This window comes from Melanerpes formicivorus, unplaced genomic scaffold (assembly GCF_026170545.1).
Source record: "Melanerpes formicivorus ecotype bairdi unplaced genomic scaffold, bMelFor1.0.p_v2 SCAF_4, whole genome shotgun sequence".
Taxonomy (NCBI): Eukaryota; Metazoa; Chordata; class Aves; order Piciformes; family Picidae; genus Melanerpes; species Melanerpes formicivorus.
The window spans coordinates 7,128,244-7,148,701 of NW_027142356.1; the positions used below are offsets into that span (position 1 = coordinate 7,128,244).

A 20,458-nucleotide genomic window follows, 5' to 3' on the forward strand; every position below is an offset into this window, starting at 1 on the left:
AAACAGTAAAATAAACTAAAAGAGGTGTTTTTAAGAAATTATGAGTTACATACAATTTTAAGTTCTCTAAACTAAACCTTGCTAAAACAAGGGTAAGAATGGAAGGTAAACAGCAAATCTTCCATAGGAAATTATGTGCTTTGTTCTTTACTCTTTTCCACTTTCACAGACTATTGGGGATGACTTAGAAAAACACTTTTATGGAAAGCATTTCTAAAGGACAGACAGAAGTTGCCTGAAAGAGAGAGGACAGCCACACTTACTTTGTTTTCCATATCTGGAAATAAGCAAGACTGATAGTTGGTGGTTTTTATCAGACTGTCAAAAACTTACCCAAGGAAGCCCAGGAAGGTGCCTGCCAGATGTCATTGAGCTGCCAGTACAAAGCTCCCATGGTGTGTCCTTCTCCCTTGATTATTTCACTTTGACTAAAACGATAGAATTCGGTTTCTGTCTTTATACACTGAGCCTGCATCACCTTCTCAACAAACACATAACAAAAGAAAAAGTTATTGTGCATTGTGTTTCCTTCACTTTCAAATCAGAAGCATATATATTAGCACACAACTTGGACTTTGCAGTTGAGCTTTCAAGAACATGCACCTGCAGTGCAGTGGGCCTCTGCTTGAAGGAGGTCTATTCCTAGCAGCTCTCTACTGTTTTACAAGCAATGCCTTTAGAGAAATTCTGGAGGGGCTATTTCCTGCCTCCCACCCAGTGAGGATCACTGGGCAGCAGGGTCTTAGAAAGGCAAATGAAGACAAGGGAAAGAAAAATGCATTTTTAATTAGTTGGGGGTTTGTTTTTGTTGTTTAAATAAATAAACCCCACAAGACTTGCAAGTGTACATTATGCTGCACTACCTGCACCATACATTGTCATCATGTCTACATGCCCATACTCTGAACACACATTCCCAGTATACAAGCAAAATTGTGCACCAACAGAGCAACCATTTTCACCTTCCCTGCCATTTCTCTTTCCCCAGTTTACCTCTAAAAACTACTCTTCAGAATTTGTCCTTGGCCAAATTCTCAACAGAAGCCAAACAGCCTGTTACTTTCTTCCCTAGTACCAGGCTAGGGAGCTACTAAAAAAAAGTTGTAAAATATAGGAAGAAGTTATTCTTTAGGACAGATCAAAAGGTAAAAATAGGAATTCCAGTTAACCATGAGAGCCAAGTTTACTCTCCTTATCCTTTTTGCTGTCCTTATTTTGGCATTCTTAACCAATTCTATTTAATTTGGTAATATGGCCCTACAAAAACTGACAGCTTTTTGACTCAGGACCTCAGGGCACAAATTTTACCTGTTTTCAATTTCACAGCATCATCTGCCCTTGCTCTCTTGGCACCAGTGTTTTAAGTCCTCCAGCTGGTTTGTTTCTTATACAAAACTTGCTTAAAAGGGTCTTGAGCACTAAAAACTTTGTAAAAGTGCAGCTACTCCCATAAAAAGTGTTTCTGAAACCTCTTGGAACACATCAAATAGTAACAGCACTTTGAACTTGCCTATTGGCATAAAAATGCTGCTTAACATCATTTATAAGTCACAAAGTAAGAGGCAAGCATAAGGTAAACTACTATGGATGAAGAACAATATATAACCTACTGATCTGAAACAAAACAAAACCTCAACTCACCACCACTACCACCTTCCCCCCTCCCTGAACAATCTCAAAATACATTCTCTAAAATATCAGTATCTGACAATACATAACAAAAAATCCCAACCCAGCAGCTACTAATAATCTCATTTGTAGATAACTGCATTCTCTAGAAACAATCTTGTTTTGAAGCTCATGTATTCCTTGTGGCAAGAAATCAAAGCAGTGAGCCTACAGAGGCCACATGAAGAGCAGGGACTAACAGTGCAGCACTACAAATAATCAAATACCAAAGCCAGTATGTCCCTGCACCCCCAGCCAGCTTCATGAGTGGGCCCAGCTGGGGACAGGGACTATGGTAGCACACACAGACAGACTTTCTGCCAATTGAGCTAGTTTCTGCGAAGTTTCCTGAGACATACTCCAGCCCTTCTATGATGAAAATTGGAGGCTCTCTCCAATAAATGAGACAAACTAGTTCAAAATCAACTGGGCACTCCAGTGCAGACACTTTTGTACCACTGAACATCACCTAACAGAACAGGCCAAATTTTAACAACTGACAGTGTCCACTGTAACAAGTATTGACAGCAGCTTGTATTGAAGACACCACTGTTACCTGAGTGAGGTAAATCATATGTTTGAACTTCTTTATAGGATCTGTGCCCTGGGGAAGCTGGAAATGATGCCCAATCTGTTGAAGCATCTGATCATTACCATTTTCATGGTGTTGGCGATGGAAAGAAAAATTGCTTGTGTAGGACCAGTCCTCAATGGAAGAAACCTTTTAAAATACACAAAATAAACAGATCAGAATGAAAAGGCATTTTTTTGCCTTTAATGACTCACAACACATTCAGAAAGAGATATCTATTGCAGCCTGCTGACTTAATCTAATCTTTTAAATTGGTAATGTATTTCTACTGTGCCTCATTCAGTCATGCAAGGATTTTGACTCAGTAACACCCTTTGCCCATTGGAATGGGCTGCCCAGCGAGGTGTTTAGGAAGAGACTGGATGGGGTGCTTGGTGCCATGGTTGAGTTGATTAGATATGTGTCAGATAATAGTTGGACTCGATCTCAAAGGTCTCTTCCAACCTGGTTAATTCTATTCTATTCTACTCCTTGCACAAATATAGGAAAACAGACACTGCTGTTGAACCCAGAAGAGCAACTTTTGGCTCAAGAACATTCTTTGTAATTACCTCCCACCTAAGCTTGGTTCCTCTTGCAACATCAAGGTAAATATACTGGATGCTGAGGAGGGAAACAGTTCAGTTTCATCCACTCCCTCCACACCAGGACACACTTCTTCCCCACCTGGACCACACCACATCCAACAACATATCATCCCATCTGCAGCTCTGATGCTGTAGTTTGTTGGGATGAGACTCACTGCCCTCACTACAATGAGAGCAGAGGGGGCAGCAAAGTGTGTGGAAGCCCAGCCTTACCTTTTCAACTGTACTGAAGGAAGGCCAGGACTGAAATCCGTATTCTGAAGCAAAGCGAGTTTTAGGATACACTGTCCAGTTCCAGCAGTCGCTGCTGTAGTCATAAAAGTGAGTGTCACCATAATGGGTATCATAAGGATTCTGGGAGACCCAACCTTCTTTAATTGACTCCAAGCCATTGGTGGGACTGGATGCAATAAAAGGACGACTCCTATCTTCCTGGAATTTAAAACAACCACAAAGAAAACAAAATCATAACCCCCTCACAAAGGGACTGGCTTTTATCACCTGAATACCTAGATCTTGACTTGATGGGGGAAGCACAAGTCCAAATTGCTGAGCCACTACCTAGGAAACAATCCCCTTTGTGTCCTGATGCTCATCATCTTTACTTGCTTAATTAACTTCTTGGAGAACAGCTGAGCATGATATTGCTTGCTCTGCTGTTCTAAGGGATTCTCGCTTCCCATCAAGAGATTTTCTATCTTTATATGCTTCTAAATTCTTAATGAAGACTATTTAAAGTGTGCCTTGTGAAAAATAAACTCCAGGAACATTAATATTTGAGTACTGTGACTTCTTTATGGCAAAATCATTACTTCTGCAGTGTTTTTTGCAGGAACAAGACCATGATTTTCCCCTTTCTTATCAAGTAGTTATCCAAATTTAGTCCTGTCAAAGCCAAGGTATTCTGCTACTAATGCCTGCATGGCAGTATTGCAGGTTATTGTCATTTTAGCTGGCTCCACATAGCAAGACAGATGAGACTGTAAGAAGGATTACATTTCAGACTGTACAGAGGTACCTTTATTTATAGCCTCAGTAGATTTCATATACTAAATCTTTTAACAGCAGCCTACAAAGAACTGAAGGAATCCTTTTGCAGGTATAATTCATTTAGAAATCTACTGGTAGTAAGATAGAAGCTCAACTCAATTGTTAGTTACTAGGCATGTGCTTCATTTTAAGAAACAGCCCTGTTCCCATATCTTGGCTATTTTTGCTTTGTTTGGGTTTTCCCTTGTGGCTTATTTTTGACATGAGTAACTAATAATCAACTGAAACTGTTTACTAGAGGATACCCTGGATTCCTTGAAGTCTTTAGGTTGAATTTAGAAGCCTTCTTAACTTACACAGTCCAGTACTGCTAGTAGTTACAGGTTTCCTCAGCTGGCTTGTATTACACAAGACCTGAAATCATATCATTGTATGGTTTCTTCTGACACTCAAAATAGGTTTAAATTAAAAGGGGATGGGTCTTGGAGAGCAATGCTGCACAAGCAAACTGTAACTAAGCTCCAGTATCAGGCCAGCACATCTGAAGTTGCTGCACATACGCTGGCCATCCAGCTGATCACAGAAACACCACAGCATACATTCACAAACAAGTCAGTTCCAGAAAGCTAATTGAAATATAGAAATCTAGAATCAATATATTAAGCAGGAATATGATACAATTACCATTTTGAATTCATAACTCCCTCAAGAGCAAGGTTTCCTTCAGCAGGTTCTCCCAAAGCTGGCCTCATTTTTATTGTTTTCTCATACCTCATCTTTTCCAGTAGAAAGGTATTCTAAATTCTCAGTGCAGCTACTCTGACAGTGCCAGTATCCTCCAATAACAAGCAGCAGGACTGCTGTCACCTACACACTGAGTGCCTGCCTTAGCAATGGGAAACTTCAGGTCATAAGACTCATAAAATGAAATGCATCTCATCCTGAAAGGGACAAAGATTAGACTAAAATTATCATACCCTGAAGTCAGTACGATCATACCGTACAAGGGACAACTGAGTAGGAAAAGGCCACTAACTTTTTCAGGTTAACAAAAACTCATACTCTTCTTAAAGAAGGAAATTCTAACTGGACAAAACTCCTGCAACATTTTGTCTCTTAGCTAACAGAAGAATTTAGAATACTCACCTGTGGTTCAAGCATTGTTTGCTCATCTCTATAGGTTATACAACATCAGTTTAGGACTTCTAAATCAATTTCACCCTCCATACACACGTGAAAGTTAATTAAAAGCAGATTCTATTAAATAATGAAGAACTGCAATACTTCTAGGAACAGATTGCAGAGACAGGCAGGTGAGGCCCCATCCCTGGAGATACTCAAGGTAAGGCTCAAAAAGTCTCTGGGCAACCTGATCTAATTGAGGAAGTCCCTTGCTTACTGTGGAGGGGGTTGGACTAGATGACTCTTGGAGGTCCCTTCCAACCCAGCCCATTCTATGATTCTACAATCATGGATTCCAGGTGTTTCTATCTTGCCTACTCATAGTGTACCTCTAAATAATTTAGATACTTAAAACTTCCATTAGCCTGCTTTTCAAAAACACAGAATATAACTACACAGCATGAGGACAGTTTAACACAGCTTTTGTTTAGTCTGCTTAAGCCAAAAAACTTTGGTCAAATACTCAAAGAGCACATCTTGATGAACTACTTCAACTGCTATTAAAAAGCCTGAGGGTTATTAAGCCCCTATTGCAATGTCCTTCAGCAAAATCAAGATAAAAAAAAAAATATCTGACTGCCTAGATTAATTAACAGGCAAGCTGACTTCTGTCCACTAGAAGGGAAGGCATTTGTGGAGGTATTTAAAACAGTAAATAAAAAAATAAGCAAGATCTGCTACATTTTCAGATCTTCCTTTACAAATCACAAAGTGTTAAAGATGTGCTGGGTCCAGTCCTCTTCAACAGTGACATTGATGAGGGGACAGACTGCTCAGCAAGTTTGCTGCTGATACCAAATTGGGAGGCTTGGCTGATATGCCAACTGGGCAGAGTGACCTAATGAGGTTCAACAAAGGTAAGACCAGAGTCCTGCATCTGGGAAGGAATAATAAACTGCACCAGTACAGGTTAGGAGGTGATCTGCTGGAGAGCAGCCCTGTGGAGAAGGACCTAGGAGTCCTGGTGGACAAGTTATCCACAGGTCAGCAGTGTGCCCTTATGGCCAGGAGGGCAAGTGGGATTAGGAGTGCATTAGGAGTAGTGTGTCCAGCAGATAGAGGGAGGTGGTTCTCCTCAACATGAGGAGGGACTTCTTCACTGTGAGGGTCACAGAGCACTGGAATGGGCTGCCCAGAGAGGTTCTGGAGTCTCCTCCGGAGACTTTCCAGACCCATCTGGATGTGTTCCTGTGGGAGCTGTGCTAAATTCTATGCTCCTGCTCTGTCAGGGGGGTTGGACTTGATGATCTGCAAAAGTCCCTTCCAATCCCTAACATCCTATGACAATTATTTTTTTGGTTTGATTTACTTTGAGGACAACCCTTGAGTTTAGAGTCATTAACAAGAGCTTGGAAAGTGCAACTCCTCAATAACGTGCGGGTTTCCATTTCCCAAAATAATTTAAATTTTAAAAAAAGAAAGAAAAAAAAGAGAAAGAAATTTCAAGTTGCTCAATTTACAAACATTAAAACCTTTTGCCAAGGCATAACTTCACAGTATCACCAAGGTTGGAAGAGACCTCAAAGATCATCAAGTCCAACCTGTCACCCAAGACCTCATGACTAGACCATGGCACCAAGTGCCACGTCCAATCCCCTCTTGAACACCTCCAGGGATGGTGACTTCACCACCTCCCTGGGCAGAACATTCCAAAGGCAAATGACTCTCTCAGTGAAGAACTTTCTCCTCACCTCCAGCCTAAATTTCCGCTGGTGCAGCTTGAGACTGTGTCCTCTTGTTCTGGTGCTGGTTGCCTGGGAGAAGAGATCAACCCTGTCCTGGCTACAACCAACTTTCCGGTAGTTGTAGAGAGCAATAAGGTTTCCCCTGAGCCTCCTCTTCTCCAGGCTAAACAATCCCAGCTCCCTCAGCCTCTCCTCATAGGGCTTGTGCTCAAGGCCTCTCCCCAGCCTTGTTGCCGTTCTGTGGACACATGCAAGTGTCTCAATGTCCTTCTTAAACTGAGGGGCCCAGAACTGGACACAGGACTCAAGGTGTGGCCTAACCAATGCAGAGTACAGGGGCACAATGAATTCCCTTGCTCCTGCTGGCCACACTATTCCTAATGCAGGCCAGGATGCCATTGGCCCTCTTGGCCACCTGGGCACACTGCTGGCTCATGTTTAGGCAGCTGTCGATCAGCACCCCCAGGTCCCTCTCTTCCTACAAACTTCCTGCAGCTTCTATTAGACTGGAGGTTAGGAACAAGTTTTTTACTTTGAGGGTGGTGAAACACCAAACAGGTTGCCCAGGGAGGTGGTTGAGGCCCCTTCCCTGAAGATATTCAAGGTAAGGCTCGATGAGGCCCTGGGCAGCCTGGTCTAGTTGGGGATGTCCCTGCTGACTGCAGGGAGGTTGGCCTGGATGAGCTTTGGAGGACCCTTTCAGCCTGGACCATTCTGTGATTCAGTTAGATTAGATATCACTTACAGCAAGAACTATTTCTTGGATGTTCTTCACGTAAAGCATCACGTAGTCTTTGATATAGATTTCTCTGTCAGCATAAGGTATGGAGAACCAGTTGCTTGCAATTGCTGCTTCATTTTCATTGTTACCACTCCACAGGATAATTGATGGGTGGGATTTTAAACGCCTTACCTGAAGTCAAGCAAAATGACGTCTCTTAAAAATACATAGAGGACAAAAAAAACCAAACCCACACTTTTTATTCCTTGAATTACAAGTCCACATACATATTATATATAGTGAGCCTACAAATCTTGGGTTTATCCACACTGTTCACTGTTCCTTCAGCCCTCCACCAGATTCAGTCCTTTGTAATACAGGCTTAGAGAGGCACATTTTACTATGCTGACATATATCCACCATAATCACATATGTATCACCATCCACATCTACCCAGCCACACGTGAAAGGCAAAGTCTGTGCTAAGGCATGCTGCAACCATTAGAGCTCACTCTTGGAGAGTGCTCTCACACACTCTAGAGAACAGGGCAATTTGAACAAGAGGAAGGTCTGTACCTCTGCTTAACTGAGGATTTCACAAGGTTACATCTTGCATTTGCTACATAAAGGTACAATAACAAACCCTTAAATAAGCATTTTTTGAAAGCTAGTTTATACAGTCAGTCAATCAAAATTAGATAGTGGGAAGGAGAGCTTTGCCAGATGGACAAAATACCTGATGAGAAACTTCTGCTCTTACAGATTCTAAGTAGTTCTGGTCAGTTGGGTACAGTGCACAGGCAAACATGAAATCCTGCCAAATCTACAGGGAAAAAGGACAGAACAAACCAAATAGGAAAAGAAAAAGTTAGTAAATAATTTTACATACTTGAAAAGTGGTTATTGGGATGCACAATTCTTTGTTCAGGCAGAAGATATTCATGACAAAAAGGATTGACCTGAAATGTTCTGTTTGTTACTTTTGGAAAGTACCAAAACAATCACATTGGACAGGGTGTTCAGTACGTGCATATTCCACTGCAGTCTTCCTCACAGTTACACAATATTTACCCTTAGGAATCTGGATCCTGACAGCCTTCACTGATGAGTGGCAAACTGCTCAGTAGACAGAGTTCAGCAAGTTTTAGTGGAGTAATTAGAACTCCTGCACCTCTCAAATGTGAACGCTGGGCAATCTCCAGCTGAACAGAACACTTCTGTATTTACTGTTACACAGATCTAACACCAAATCCTGGTGACTTTTTAATAAGAGACAGCAATTCTTCTGAAATTCTGCTGAGCACACTTACACTTCCATACCAAAGGCTCTTTTTAAGACCAGTTTGCACAAATCTTAGCCAGTAGCAGGGGCAGAAACAAACTAGATGCTCTAACAACATAGCAATCTCTCTCCAAGGGGATGTTACTTGAGAACAGCAAGCCTTTCAATTCAACAATGACCTCTATTTCTACTTGAAGGAGAAGAATGAGGAAGAAAAAAAGGGGGGGGGGGGGGGGAAGCCCACTGAGATGGGTAACACTTCTTGTATACCTGTTCTGGTTTTTTTCAGTCTCCTGGTAGACTATCTGAAAGCCAGATCTTTCTCAACAGAAAGATCTCCAGACAGAGCATGTTAGAGGGGTCTGCAGAATACTACACTTTTTCAAACACCATACTACATAGAAGAGAGCCAGACCAGTTCCTCACACAATTGTGCTTTCCTAGCAGTGGGAACATACTTTTCCATTGCTCTCCTCAATATACCCTCACCAGGAAAACCAAAGATAGGAAACAGGACAGCAGGGAGTGATGGATTTATTAAGAATTGTTACAATCCTAGCACTGTGCAAAAAGAGCAAAGCTGCTGCTGAAAAATCACTTGGAATCATTTAGTCAAATCTCTCCATAAAAAGAAAGTTTCTCTTGCTCTCTTCCTCAGTGAGCTATCACTGTTGTATGTTTGTTTTTAATTTGATCTGATGTACTGTTAAGCCTTTGGAAGACCAGAAGAAGAAACAAAACCAAAAGCCTCCAGCACCACCTCCTCCAGAACAAGGATCTGCTTTTCTGCATTCACTTGCTATTTTGGCTGCTAAATAAGATCTAAATCTTACATTGAGCATTGTACAGGCACAGATCTGAGTGGCCTACTTAGGTGCCTGGTGTCAAAAATGAAAGAACTGTAAGCTCTCAGAAGCCCTGGAAATCAGGGCACTCATTCAGTGACTAAAATAGATGTAACATTTTGTTTTATTTCAAGCTCACACAGTAGAAGGCAGCCAGGTATCAGTTCTGTTTCCCTGAATTTTATGCTGGAGACTTGGGATGCAAGTTGGTCTTCACTCATCTAGTCACTATTTCATCAAAACTTATTAAGCTGTGCCTCCAAGCTCATATAATCAAAGTTACTCGTCCAGGATTATCAGTGTTTGCAGCAGGTGTTCCCCTTACAGCTACATTTATACTCAATTACAGCTTGTTGAGAATGGCCCTTAGGATAAGGCCTTCCATGCTTGGCTTCAGGCCAAATCAAATATTATTGGTTAAAAATAAAAAACATCCAGGCCTTTTCAGCTCTTCCAAAGCACAGAAAAGCATGACTACCTTCTTCAATGTTTTGATAACTCAGAGGTGGCTGAAAGCACAAAATGCAAATATAGCTGGCTTTAAATCCTCATTGAGATCAGATTGCAAGACCTTTCTGTATCATCTGGGACATATATTCAATCATTCAGCTTCTTCAGCAGGGCCATTCTCACATGTGTAAGCCCTCAACACAGCTGCAGGGCCGCAAGGTTTGCCTGATATGGAAGAAAGTATTTTTTTGATCTTGTGAATAAGCCCTCTGCCATGCACTACTTGTTTCACAACTATCTGGCAGTTGCAAGTCCATGTTGATGCCTGCACTCCACAAAAGTTCTTCTACTGTGCTCATTATTACAGTGAGAACATCTTCCTGCACTAAGTGACATCACTAGCACCTCAGCCATGTATTTCTTCTCTCATTCCTTCCCAAGACATTAAGAAATACGTTGGGGTTTGGTTTAAGCAAGAGGGGACATGAGTACCAGGAACACCTGTGCAATTTAGGCCTTAAAGGAGTTTCTGTTGATAATATAGCAATGGAGTAGGAGCTGTGGGGAAGTGCTGGTTGCTTTGGTATGCTGAGGTGAAGCTGCCCCTGAGAAGAGGCAAACAAGATAAGGAGGAGGCGAGATCTGGGAAAAAGAGCAATTAGACTGAGTAGAAAAAATCCACAGAGTAGTGAAAACAATGATGTAACCTTTTCGAGAGAAACCAATAGTATGTGTTAAATTAGAATAGAATTAACTATGCATAAGATAAGACTATAAATAATGAAGTGTGGAACAATAAAGTTGGATGATTACTATCACTCATATTGAGTGCTGTCGTCCCTGTCTCTGTTCTCGTCAGAAACAGAATTTGGAAAGAGATACAAAATATAAAGATGGGAGGTTTGGTCTGAAGAGAGCCAGAAGACAGAAAGTTAAAGCTACAGTTCTATTGATCTAATTTTGTAAAACGTGATAGGAGACAGGCAGGGCAAAGAGAGTGAGGAGGAAAGGAAGAGTAGATGAAGTGGAGATTCTGGATTGGGAAGGAGAGTGGGGATGAGAGTGGAACAGAGTTGTAGCCTTCACAACAAGAGAAAAGACAAGGTGGGGTTCTAATATAAAGTCTCCAAAGTATCACATCCACTTTCAACAGCCAGCCTCAGCAACCAGGAAGCATTCAAATTAAAACAAATACAAAAACCAGGCTGATCTGACTTCTCAGGTTGGTACTCTACCACATCCTTTGGAAAGACAGCTAGAACTCATGTATTAAGTCTCTTCCTTTGTAAATAAAAGTCCACTGTTAATGAACAAGCTCCTGTCAGTTTTTCAGCAATGTTGTGTTTGTTTTTACCATGATTCCCATTTCATCGCAAATGTCATAAAACTCGTCTTGCTCATACACTCCTCCTCCCCAAACCCGAAGAGCATTCATGTTAGCATCTGCAGCAGACTTTAAGAGTAGCCATAATCTGTCAAATACAAAAGGAAGATTTATGTAAGTTTGGTGAAACTGTATCACTTAAGAGTTTCTAATGTTGTAGCACACACAAAAAAATCCCAGCATCCTCCCACCCCCAAACATTTATCATTAACAGGCAATCCAACACTTACAGTTCTGACAGAAACCAGACTTTTCTGATACCTTCTAAGCCTGTGTGTCTGCACTGAGCTCTCAAAAAGCAATTTATGTGGGAAGCAGAAGTTATATGGTCTTGTTAACACTTATGAAATAGATGGAGGGACACAAGCATGTGCTTCTACAGAAGTACTGGCAGAACCAGATATAGAAATACTATATTTTATTAACGATCTTCTTTACACCTTAGGTATTATTTGCTTTAAATATCAATCACTCAAACTCAAATCCTCTTTTAAACATTTAGAAATCTAATATTATTTTCCTGAGTTCCACAGCACATAGTGAGAAAGGGGAAGTGAGATGAGGAAAAGAAAGACTGAGGCTCTAAAATCTCATTTTAAGCCATTGCTTAATCATGCTGGTAGCCTCTAAACTGCATGAGTGAACACTGCAGCATGTTCTGTTGTCCCAGTTCCTCAACTACCCAGAGCCAATCTCAGTCAAAGCACAGCATGGACACTATCCCACCTGCATCTTGCATTTTAATGAAGCCTGGACCAAAGAGGGGAAAAAAGGGAGAGGCTGCTGTGCATTTGTGTCTTCCTGAACGAAATGGGTTAGGACATGGCTGAAGTGTACTTTATCCAAGTACCAATGAACTTGTCCCTGGCAATAGGATCAGACATCTCTACAAATACTCAAAAGGCCAATAACCTGTGGGCAGCAAACCACCCCCTTCCCATCAGTTATTGCACTTACGTGCCTTGAACGTCACTCAGATCTACTAATGTTAATTAAGCCCTTACTTTAAGGCTCCCAACCCACAACAATTAAGTGTCCTACCTTGAAAAGAGTGCCACCCACTAACATCACCCTTTGGTAAAGAGTGGATAGAAAATCAAGGGGAGAAACCCACCATCTTTTCTCCTTAGACAACATCAAATGTGGCTTACGTGTCATAGGTCACTCTGTCCTGGAAAGAATCTGCCGGAATCCAGTTTGAGCCCTTAATGAAAATGGGTCGCCCATTGATTCTGAAGTAGAAACTCAAACCTGGTGAGCCAGGAATAGGCTCCTGAACAAGTTCTACTGTCCGAAAATAGGCCTGTGAAGACACAAAACTTAGATTTAAAGCAGACAAAAATAAAACAAAATAAGGAGAGCCATTATAAAAGGTATGCAGCTGAATGCTAACAGCTCAGAAGTCATCAAGGAATCAAAATACATGCTCGCCTCTCTAAATTCCTGCTTGATTAAAACACACTGTTACAGGACTATAAAGAACCCTTCTGACAAAACTTTACTTTTTAAAGTTATTCTCTCACTACAGGAGGGAGAAAGCACACGCACATGAGCACACATGGATATATGAGAGACAGGTGGGTGTGTGCTTGCTGCAGAGTTCAGTCAAAAGCCCAACTGAGAACAGTGAGAGGAATACAGCAGTTGGTTGTACTAGATCAGACACAGCCATCTAATCTACCATTTTCTCCTTACAGAAGGCAGCAGCAGCCCAGCCACAGGCCTTCCCCTTGAATGCCCATCTTCAGTTTCATCTAGTAAAAGCAAAGTACTCTTTTGCTTCCGTTAAATAGTATTATATATATAAGATAATAGTATAATAATCAAGGATACACAGGCAAACACAAATGCTGGTTTGGAAGCAAACAGCCCTCCAGCCACTGCAGGTATGTTTGAACAGCATGATCAGCAATAAGGTCTCAGAGACTAGTTCAGCTAAATAATCACTAACTCAGGGTAAGGTATTAAAGGTTATCCCAAATAAAAGCTGCTCTTTTAGCCTAGTATCTGGCATTGTGGACTGCAGTAAAGTCCCAGAAGATGTCCAGCCTGATTTTTTTTTTTTTGAGAGCTTTTCTTCCACCTGCAGCAGTAAGGACATCTTCTGGGACTTTACTTAAGTCAAAGCAACAGTACTGCCCTGAGGGGGTATCCTGACTGCACTGAGGTAAGCACAGCCAGCTCCACAGTGATAACACTTTGCTCTGAGCCTTTATTTGTAGAGGTGTCTTCCCCACCTGCTACAGGGCAGATGCAGAGCAGCTGCCACATTAGGCTCCTGCACAGCTGCAAAGCATTACCAGCTTTGGCAGGGGGGTTGAACTCCATGACCTCCAGAGGTCCCTTCCAACTCCTACTATTCTGTGAAATACCTCTTCTGGAGAGATTTCAGACTTTTCTCCTGCATCCTTATCCCAGATTAACTTATCTAGAAAAAAGGTTTTCTTTCTGTCCTATCTGGTATAGGTTATTCATTGTCACAGGAGACAAGTGGGAAATTAAAGCAAAGGAAAGCTAACAGCAAAATTCAGCCACTTCACAGAGCAAGAAGCAACAAGTTTGGGTCAGGAAGGCAGGAACCTTGCTCTTTCTAGACTCCCCCTAAAATAGCAACCACTCCTCCCTCACATGACTATTTGCTACACCTTTTCAAAAGGTCAGCCTGTAAAGTACAGCCTGTTCTCTCCTTGCCAGAAGCTACAGTTGAGACAAGCATCTGTCAGCAAATCAGGCTAATATTACCATAGTTAAGTGCAAGTGATACACCTGTCTTTAAAATAAATGCAATTCTTTACTTCATACAGCAAACAAGGCTGAAGTTCAAATAGGAAGTAACGAATCGCACTGTGGAACTGTGTTTCTTAAACTTTGGGCTTATCAGAAAATCATACAGATAGATAGAAAATTATTTCTAGTAATAGAGAAGATAAAATCATTGCTTTGGGTTTTTTTTTTTAATATAATAAATCATTTAGAATAAACCAAACCAGGTTGGAAGAGACCCCTCAAGATCATTGCGTCCAACCCATCAACCAATCCAACCCACCTAAACAACTAACCCATGGCACCAAGCACCCCATCAAGTCTCCTCCTGAACACCTCCAATGACGGTGACTCCACCACCTCCCCGGGCAGCCCATTCCAATGGGCAATCACTCTCTCTGTATAGAATTTCTTCCTAACCTCCAGCCTAAACCTCCCCTGCTGCAGCCTGAGACTGTGTCCTCTTGTTCTGGTACTGGCTGCCTGGGAGAGAGACCAACATCCACCTGTCTACAACCTGCCTTCAGGTAGTTGTAGAGAGCAAAAAGGTCTCCCCTGAGCCTCCCCTTCTCCAGGCTAAGCAACCCCAGCTCCCTCAGCCTCTCCTCACAGGGCTTGTGTTCCAAACCCCTCACCAACTTTGTTGCCCTTCTCTGGACGCGTTCCAGCAAGTCAACCTCCTTCCTAAACTGAGGGGCCCAGAACTGGACACAGTACTCGAGGTGTGGCCTAACCAGTGCAGTGTACAGGGGCAGAATGACCTCCCTGCTCCTGCTGGCCGCACTGTTCCTGATGCAGGCCAGGATGCCATTGGCCCTCTTGGCTGCCTGGGCACACTGCAGGCTCATGTTCAGCCTGCCATCGACCAGTACCTCCAGGTCCCTTTCTGTCTGGCTGCTCTCCAGCCACTCTGACCCCAGCCTGCAGCACTGCCTGGGGTTGTTGTGGCCAATGTGAAGAACCCGGCACTTGGACTTGTTAAATCTCATGCCGTTGGACTCTGCCCATCTGTCCAGGTCCCTCTGCAGAGCCTTTTGGCACTTCTTAATCAACTGGACAATTACTAAACATCTGGATAGAGACAATGTAGATGACAAGCTAAAAGCATGAGTGGAGGCATAGATCACTGACCTCAAACTAAATCCCTCTGCATCATGACAATGACCAAGACATAGAAACTGAATTAATTTTTTAAAAAATTAAAATGGACCTTTCCCCACATCCTCAAGTGTTTCACAGTGCTGTCCCAGGGGAAACACCAGATTAACGGCAAGTGGGGCTCAGCATCCACACCACTAAAGAAATTCTCAGCCAGAAAATAACCCCAACCAACCTACAAAGTCAAACCACAGAGAAGCCTTTGGAAACTGCCCATCCAACACCTCTGTGCCTCATTGCCTTCTACTATGATCCTACTGCACACCGAGTTGGTTAAATATATACTGGCAAGATGAACTTAAGCTTTAGGACAAGGGTCTTATACCCACTCCTAGCATTTTGCAGATTTTAACGTTAGAAGAACAAAATATAACCAATATTGCATACAAATTTCCTGGTCATTCTAACTGTTGAAGGCTACAACTACATTGTGAATACTGCACTAGCAAAAAAGTTCTGGCCTTCATCTAGTGAATTCAATTACTTGGAGAAAACCTCCTCAGTCATAAGTGTAACTCTATTTTGTGGCACAAAGGGAGAGTTATAGTTGGGGCCCTCAAAATATTTGGGAGGTCATTATAATGGATGCCACCAGGCAGGCTGGTACTGTCTCAGAGTGCATTTGTAATGGAGTATTCATATTACTAACAGAAGTAATGTGATACTGCTTTATTCATGCTCAAGTGGAACTCAAGCAACTGGCCAAATCCAAGGCAATCCAAGAGGCTGAAACAACCAGCCAGGACCACCCATACAGCAGGAGCAAGCTCCCCAGACCCATCTCACAGTCCCAGGTCTCCAGAGTTCAGGGCCTTTGTGTTCCCACTTCATTGGTCCCCAGGCACCCAACCAGTAACAGCACCTCTTCCTGCTCCTGCAGCAACTTCCTTATGCCTTGTGGGGGTGAAAGAAGGGCATGGGGAGACAGCTAGCACTGGGCATCCTTGGTTAAGTGCCTTTCTGTCTACCAAGACTTTGGCCACCTTGAAATCTGACAGACCCTGCTGCCTGAGGACTGAAGCTTTCTCCCAGTCTTGGATAACACAGAAGAGGCCTTCTAGCAACCACAGAGCAATCAGCTGGTTCTGTGAACAATTATGAGACAGATACCTGTGTTTTTAAGTCACATAAAAAGGCTTTGCACCCAGTTAAGTGGCCTGTGGATCACATTTGGCATTCCCAGATTTAGCAGTAGGAAAGGTAATGGGGATGAAGATGCCTAGAGCTGAAATAAAAATCACAGAATGCCCAAGTGACCTAACAAATTAGAACACAGCATGAAAGCAGTGTGAAAACTACAAAGCCAAAAGCAAAGACTTCTGGAAGATACTGTAAAAGACCTGGAGGAGGAAAAGGGAAGGACAGCTAGAGGATAAGATCTTTCACGTACTAAAATAGCCTCAATTAAATAAATCCTCCAATTACAGTGCTGAAGAAATAAGCATAGAGAAAGGTGGGGAAGAACTGAAAAGCAAACCAATGCTTTATGAGGCAATGAAAGAGGTAACAAATTCCTTTATACAGGCACGGCAAGAAGGAAAAAACATCAATAGCAAACAGACCTGAATAGACTCTCCCTCAAGAAAACCAGTTTTGTTCTGAGGTAACTTCTGGCTATGACTTTCTTGCACATTATCCTGAGAAACAAACTCTAAGCCAAAGTATTCAAGTAGAAAAACAAAAGCAAAACCAACCCTGTCCTGCATGTTGGCATTATGCAGTATCAGTTTCTGCTACACTCAACAGGAGTAAGTAGGCACTTCCCTCAGCCAAAGGTTCCCAGCATAGCTGTCTAGAGCTCTGTAAGCTCCCACAAGTACATACTGGGAGGCTTCCCAGACGGTTTCCCAAAGGATTAGTTAATGTTTTGGAGATTACTCTAACATGTCAGGAAACAGCAGCTCAAACTAAGTGTTGCCAAAGCCAAATCTGACATAAGACCAAGCTGTTTTCTCACATACACAGTTTTCAACCCTTCAGTTCTGTCCTGTGCAAAGTTATGTAGACATTCACATGGAGACAAACCACTCATGGAAAGTCTCACCCCTATTTTTATTTTCTTTAAGAAGAGGGGAAATGTAACCCACCTGAATGCAACAGAACAATAGCTCACAGGAACATTTATCCCTGATTGTATCTCCTGAACTACTCCAAGTTCTTATTAAACCATATGAACACTGTGATTCAGCCCTGCTGACATGAGAGCAAATAGTGCTAGAACATGAAAAAAATGCTTATGAAGCATGGAGCCTTTTCCCACTCATGCAGCTCAGGGCAGGGGGGCAGTGGTGATGGTGTGTGTCTGTCAGAATCTAAGAGCTTCTCAGAACACATAAAAGGAAGACTACACTTTAGGTCATGAATCTGAGAAGGTTTTATGTGCTGTTTATTTTTAATGCCCACTGTGTGGTTCATTTGCTTCCCCCATCCCTTCCCCCTTAAGGGGAAACAAAGAAAAGGCTTCTGAATATCTTCTGTAGACCATGAAGTCCCTATGATCATGTGCCACAGGGCTCCATGAAACATCCTGACGCAACTACCCAAGTGGAATCAATGAGATTTTCCTGCTATTGTGCAGTTTTCACACAGCAACAAGAGAATTTTCCTTTTTAGAGGCTTTATATTCATATTTCCTGCACTAGTCTTTCACTGGCATGGTTTTTTTAATAGTTTCAAAGTTAAACTGCTAATAATAATGAAAAAAGAAATATATTATTATGACTGCCTAAACTAAGGGCTAGCCTTTTAAAGACTGGAGCTCCAGAAGCACTGTTTTTCATAGAATGTGTCTGAATGTTACAGGAAATGACAGGTTCTGATGCCTGGTGACCAGATTGGTTTATGAAACAACACACATCAGGACCACCTAACAAGTGTTGAAAAATTTACTTGGTTGTTTCCACACATTGATGGTATAAGGAGTTCAGTCTCATTTGTATGACTTTTTTTTAAATGGACAATTGAAAATTACCTCTTCTAAGCTTCTTAGTGAAAACAAACAGGTAACTAGACAGCCAGTGTGTTACAAGAGCCAACTGTTACTTTGATGGTCATACTTAGAGAATCATAGAATCAATAAGGTTGGAAGAGTCCTCAAGGATCATCAAGTCCAGCCTGTCACCCAACACCTCATGACTACTAAACCATGGCACCAAGTGCCACCTCCAATCCCCTCTTGAACACCTCCAGGGATGGTGACTCCACCACCTCCCTGGGCAGCACATTCCAATGGCTAACAACTCTCTCTGTGAAGAACTTTCTCCTCACCTCCAGCCTAAACTTCCCCTGGCACAGCTTAAGAATGCGTCCTCTTGTTCTGGTGCTGGTTGCCTGGGAGAAGAGACCAACCCCCTCCTGGCTACAACCTCCCTTCAGGTAAGATGCTCCAGCACATCTATCACATTCTGTTTAATGAATGCTATCCTTTCAGGAAAGCATCTCTCCCACAATTATTTTAAACAGTGAATTAACAAGAAAAGTCTCAGTAATAAACCTTCACATGACCTATAGAAATCTCAAAGGGTTTTCCAAAGTGCCTGACACAAAGCGATCGGCGTGTTACAACAAGTTTAAAAAGACAGAAAACTTAAGAAGTAAACATCTTTTTCTTTCTGATGGTTCCAACAAAGTGTAAGCAATATTCCAGTCTGCAAGTAGAGGCATCCACACAAGCTAAGGCTACCAGAAAACATGTAAACATACATTGTGACATTAAGAAAAAATATCAATTCTCATTAGCATTTTCACAAAACATTTAAGAGCTTTAGATACCTGCTATGCAGAGCAGATGTCCTAACAGTAACAATGTGATGCCAGCTGTAATCAAGCTGAGAGGCTTACCTTTGAAAATTTCTCAATCTGGTATCCTTCCTCCATGATGAAAGTTGTTGTCATGTTGTATCCAGTTTGCTTTCCATGCCCACTTGGCCACCAAGCCTCTACTGTAGAACTCTTGAACATATAAAAGAGAAAGTCAAAGCAGTATGTATAGAAGGAAGCAGATGATGCCCTTAGGGGCTCAGATAACTGAGTGAATTACCACAAGTCTAATGAGTTTACGTGCCTCAGCTGAGCCATGGTAACGAGGATCTCTCCAGCTGCAGCCCTGAGGTAAAAATTATTTCAAGACAGAAGGGCAACTTCTTCTACTGAAGTTTAGGCTATCCCTTCACCTGGTGTCCACAACAGGCCATGTGCACGTGTACACATCTAGCTGCTACCCCTCAGCTGAGGCATGCTGACAGAATGTCCCTCCAAACCTCAAATATCTGTCGGGGCAAATGTTGACTAGCCTCTCTATCACATCCCCCTTCTCACTAACCCTTACATTTATGATACACAACATTCGGTATACAGAGGTGACACCTTTCAGCTGTGACTTTTGCAATATGTGACCACAGTGACTGCTTCACTTGGGTCAAGCTTTGAAGTCAGCCGGTAAGCTTTATCCTTTCTCATCAGCATTTTCTGCTTTACCTCCATGCTTCCTAACCATGTCATTAGTACTCCATAATTTTTGCAACCATAAAAAATCTACCTCTAGGGTGACAGGACAATTTAATTTTCTCATTTTTCTAGTCACAAAGTAATATTTATATCTTTGTTCCAGCAGCCTACCTCCACTGCCCAACCCCGTTGCCACCCTTTGCCAGTTGAGTGCACAACACAAAAATTGTGGAAAGCAAGCAATAATACATTCAACCAAACAATGGAGGGATCAGGACTGAATAGAGTCATGTAAGGAGTGCCTCAGTCTTTTCAAACAAAATGAAACCAGAGAGCAGCCCAACAGTATGTTTTGCTGTAGCCATACTTGGACACAATCATGAATGTATCTACTAATGTTTCAGCTTCCCCAGCAGAGAATTATCACAACTGCTTGTGCAGAAGCACTAACCTCTGTTTTGCACAGTTACAAATGCAAGCACAAAATCAGCGTGGGCCTCCACAATGAGGGAGCCTTGGCAGCCACCTGCCATGGCCAGAGTGTCCCATTGGCCACTAATGATGTCATCCCCGTGCCCACCATTAGCTGACAAGCAAAATGCTGTCATGTTAGCAACACAGCACTTTGTGTGGCAACTGTAGCAAGACTGCTGCTACGCATCTCGGGTGATAGGCACCACTCAAACTCTTACTGACTTCCCAACA

The 20,458-nt window shown here is 42.3% G+C and overlaps 1 protein-coding gene across 9 annotated transcripts in view; it reads right to left on the reverse strand.

Annotated features, from left to right (window-relative positions):
• The window catches only part of MANBA (mannosidase beta), a 66,065-nt gene that overhangs the window by 25,150 nt on the left and 20,457 nt on the right, over positions 1-20,458 (reverse strand). For all 9 annotated transcript variants that reach the window (XM_068136832.1, XM_068136834.1, XM_068136838.1 and 6 more), the window contains exons 7-14: positions 19,148-19,258; positions 12,538-12,689; positions 11,357-11,474; positions 8,162-8,248; positions 7,450-7,617; positions 3,061-3,279; positions 2,225-2,389; positions 334-478 (exon numbers count right to left, since the gene is read on the reverse strand). In XM_068136832.1, coding sequence (XP_067992933.1) covers positions 334-478; positions 2,225-2,389; positions 3,061-3,279; positions 7,450-7,617; positions 8,162-8,248; positions 11,357-11,474; positions 12,538-12,689; positions 19,148-19,258 — 1,165 coding nt within the window. The remainder of the gene's footprint in view (positions 1-333; positions 479-2,224; positions 2,390-3,060; positions 3,280-7,449; positions 7,618-8,161; positions 8,249-11,356; positions 11,475-12,537; positions 12,690-19,147; positions 19,259-20,458) is intronic.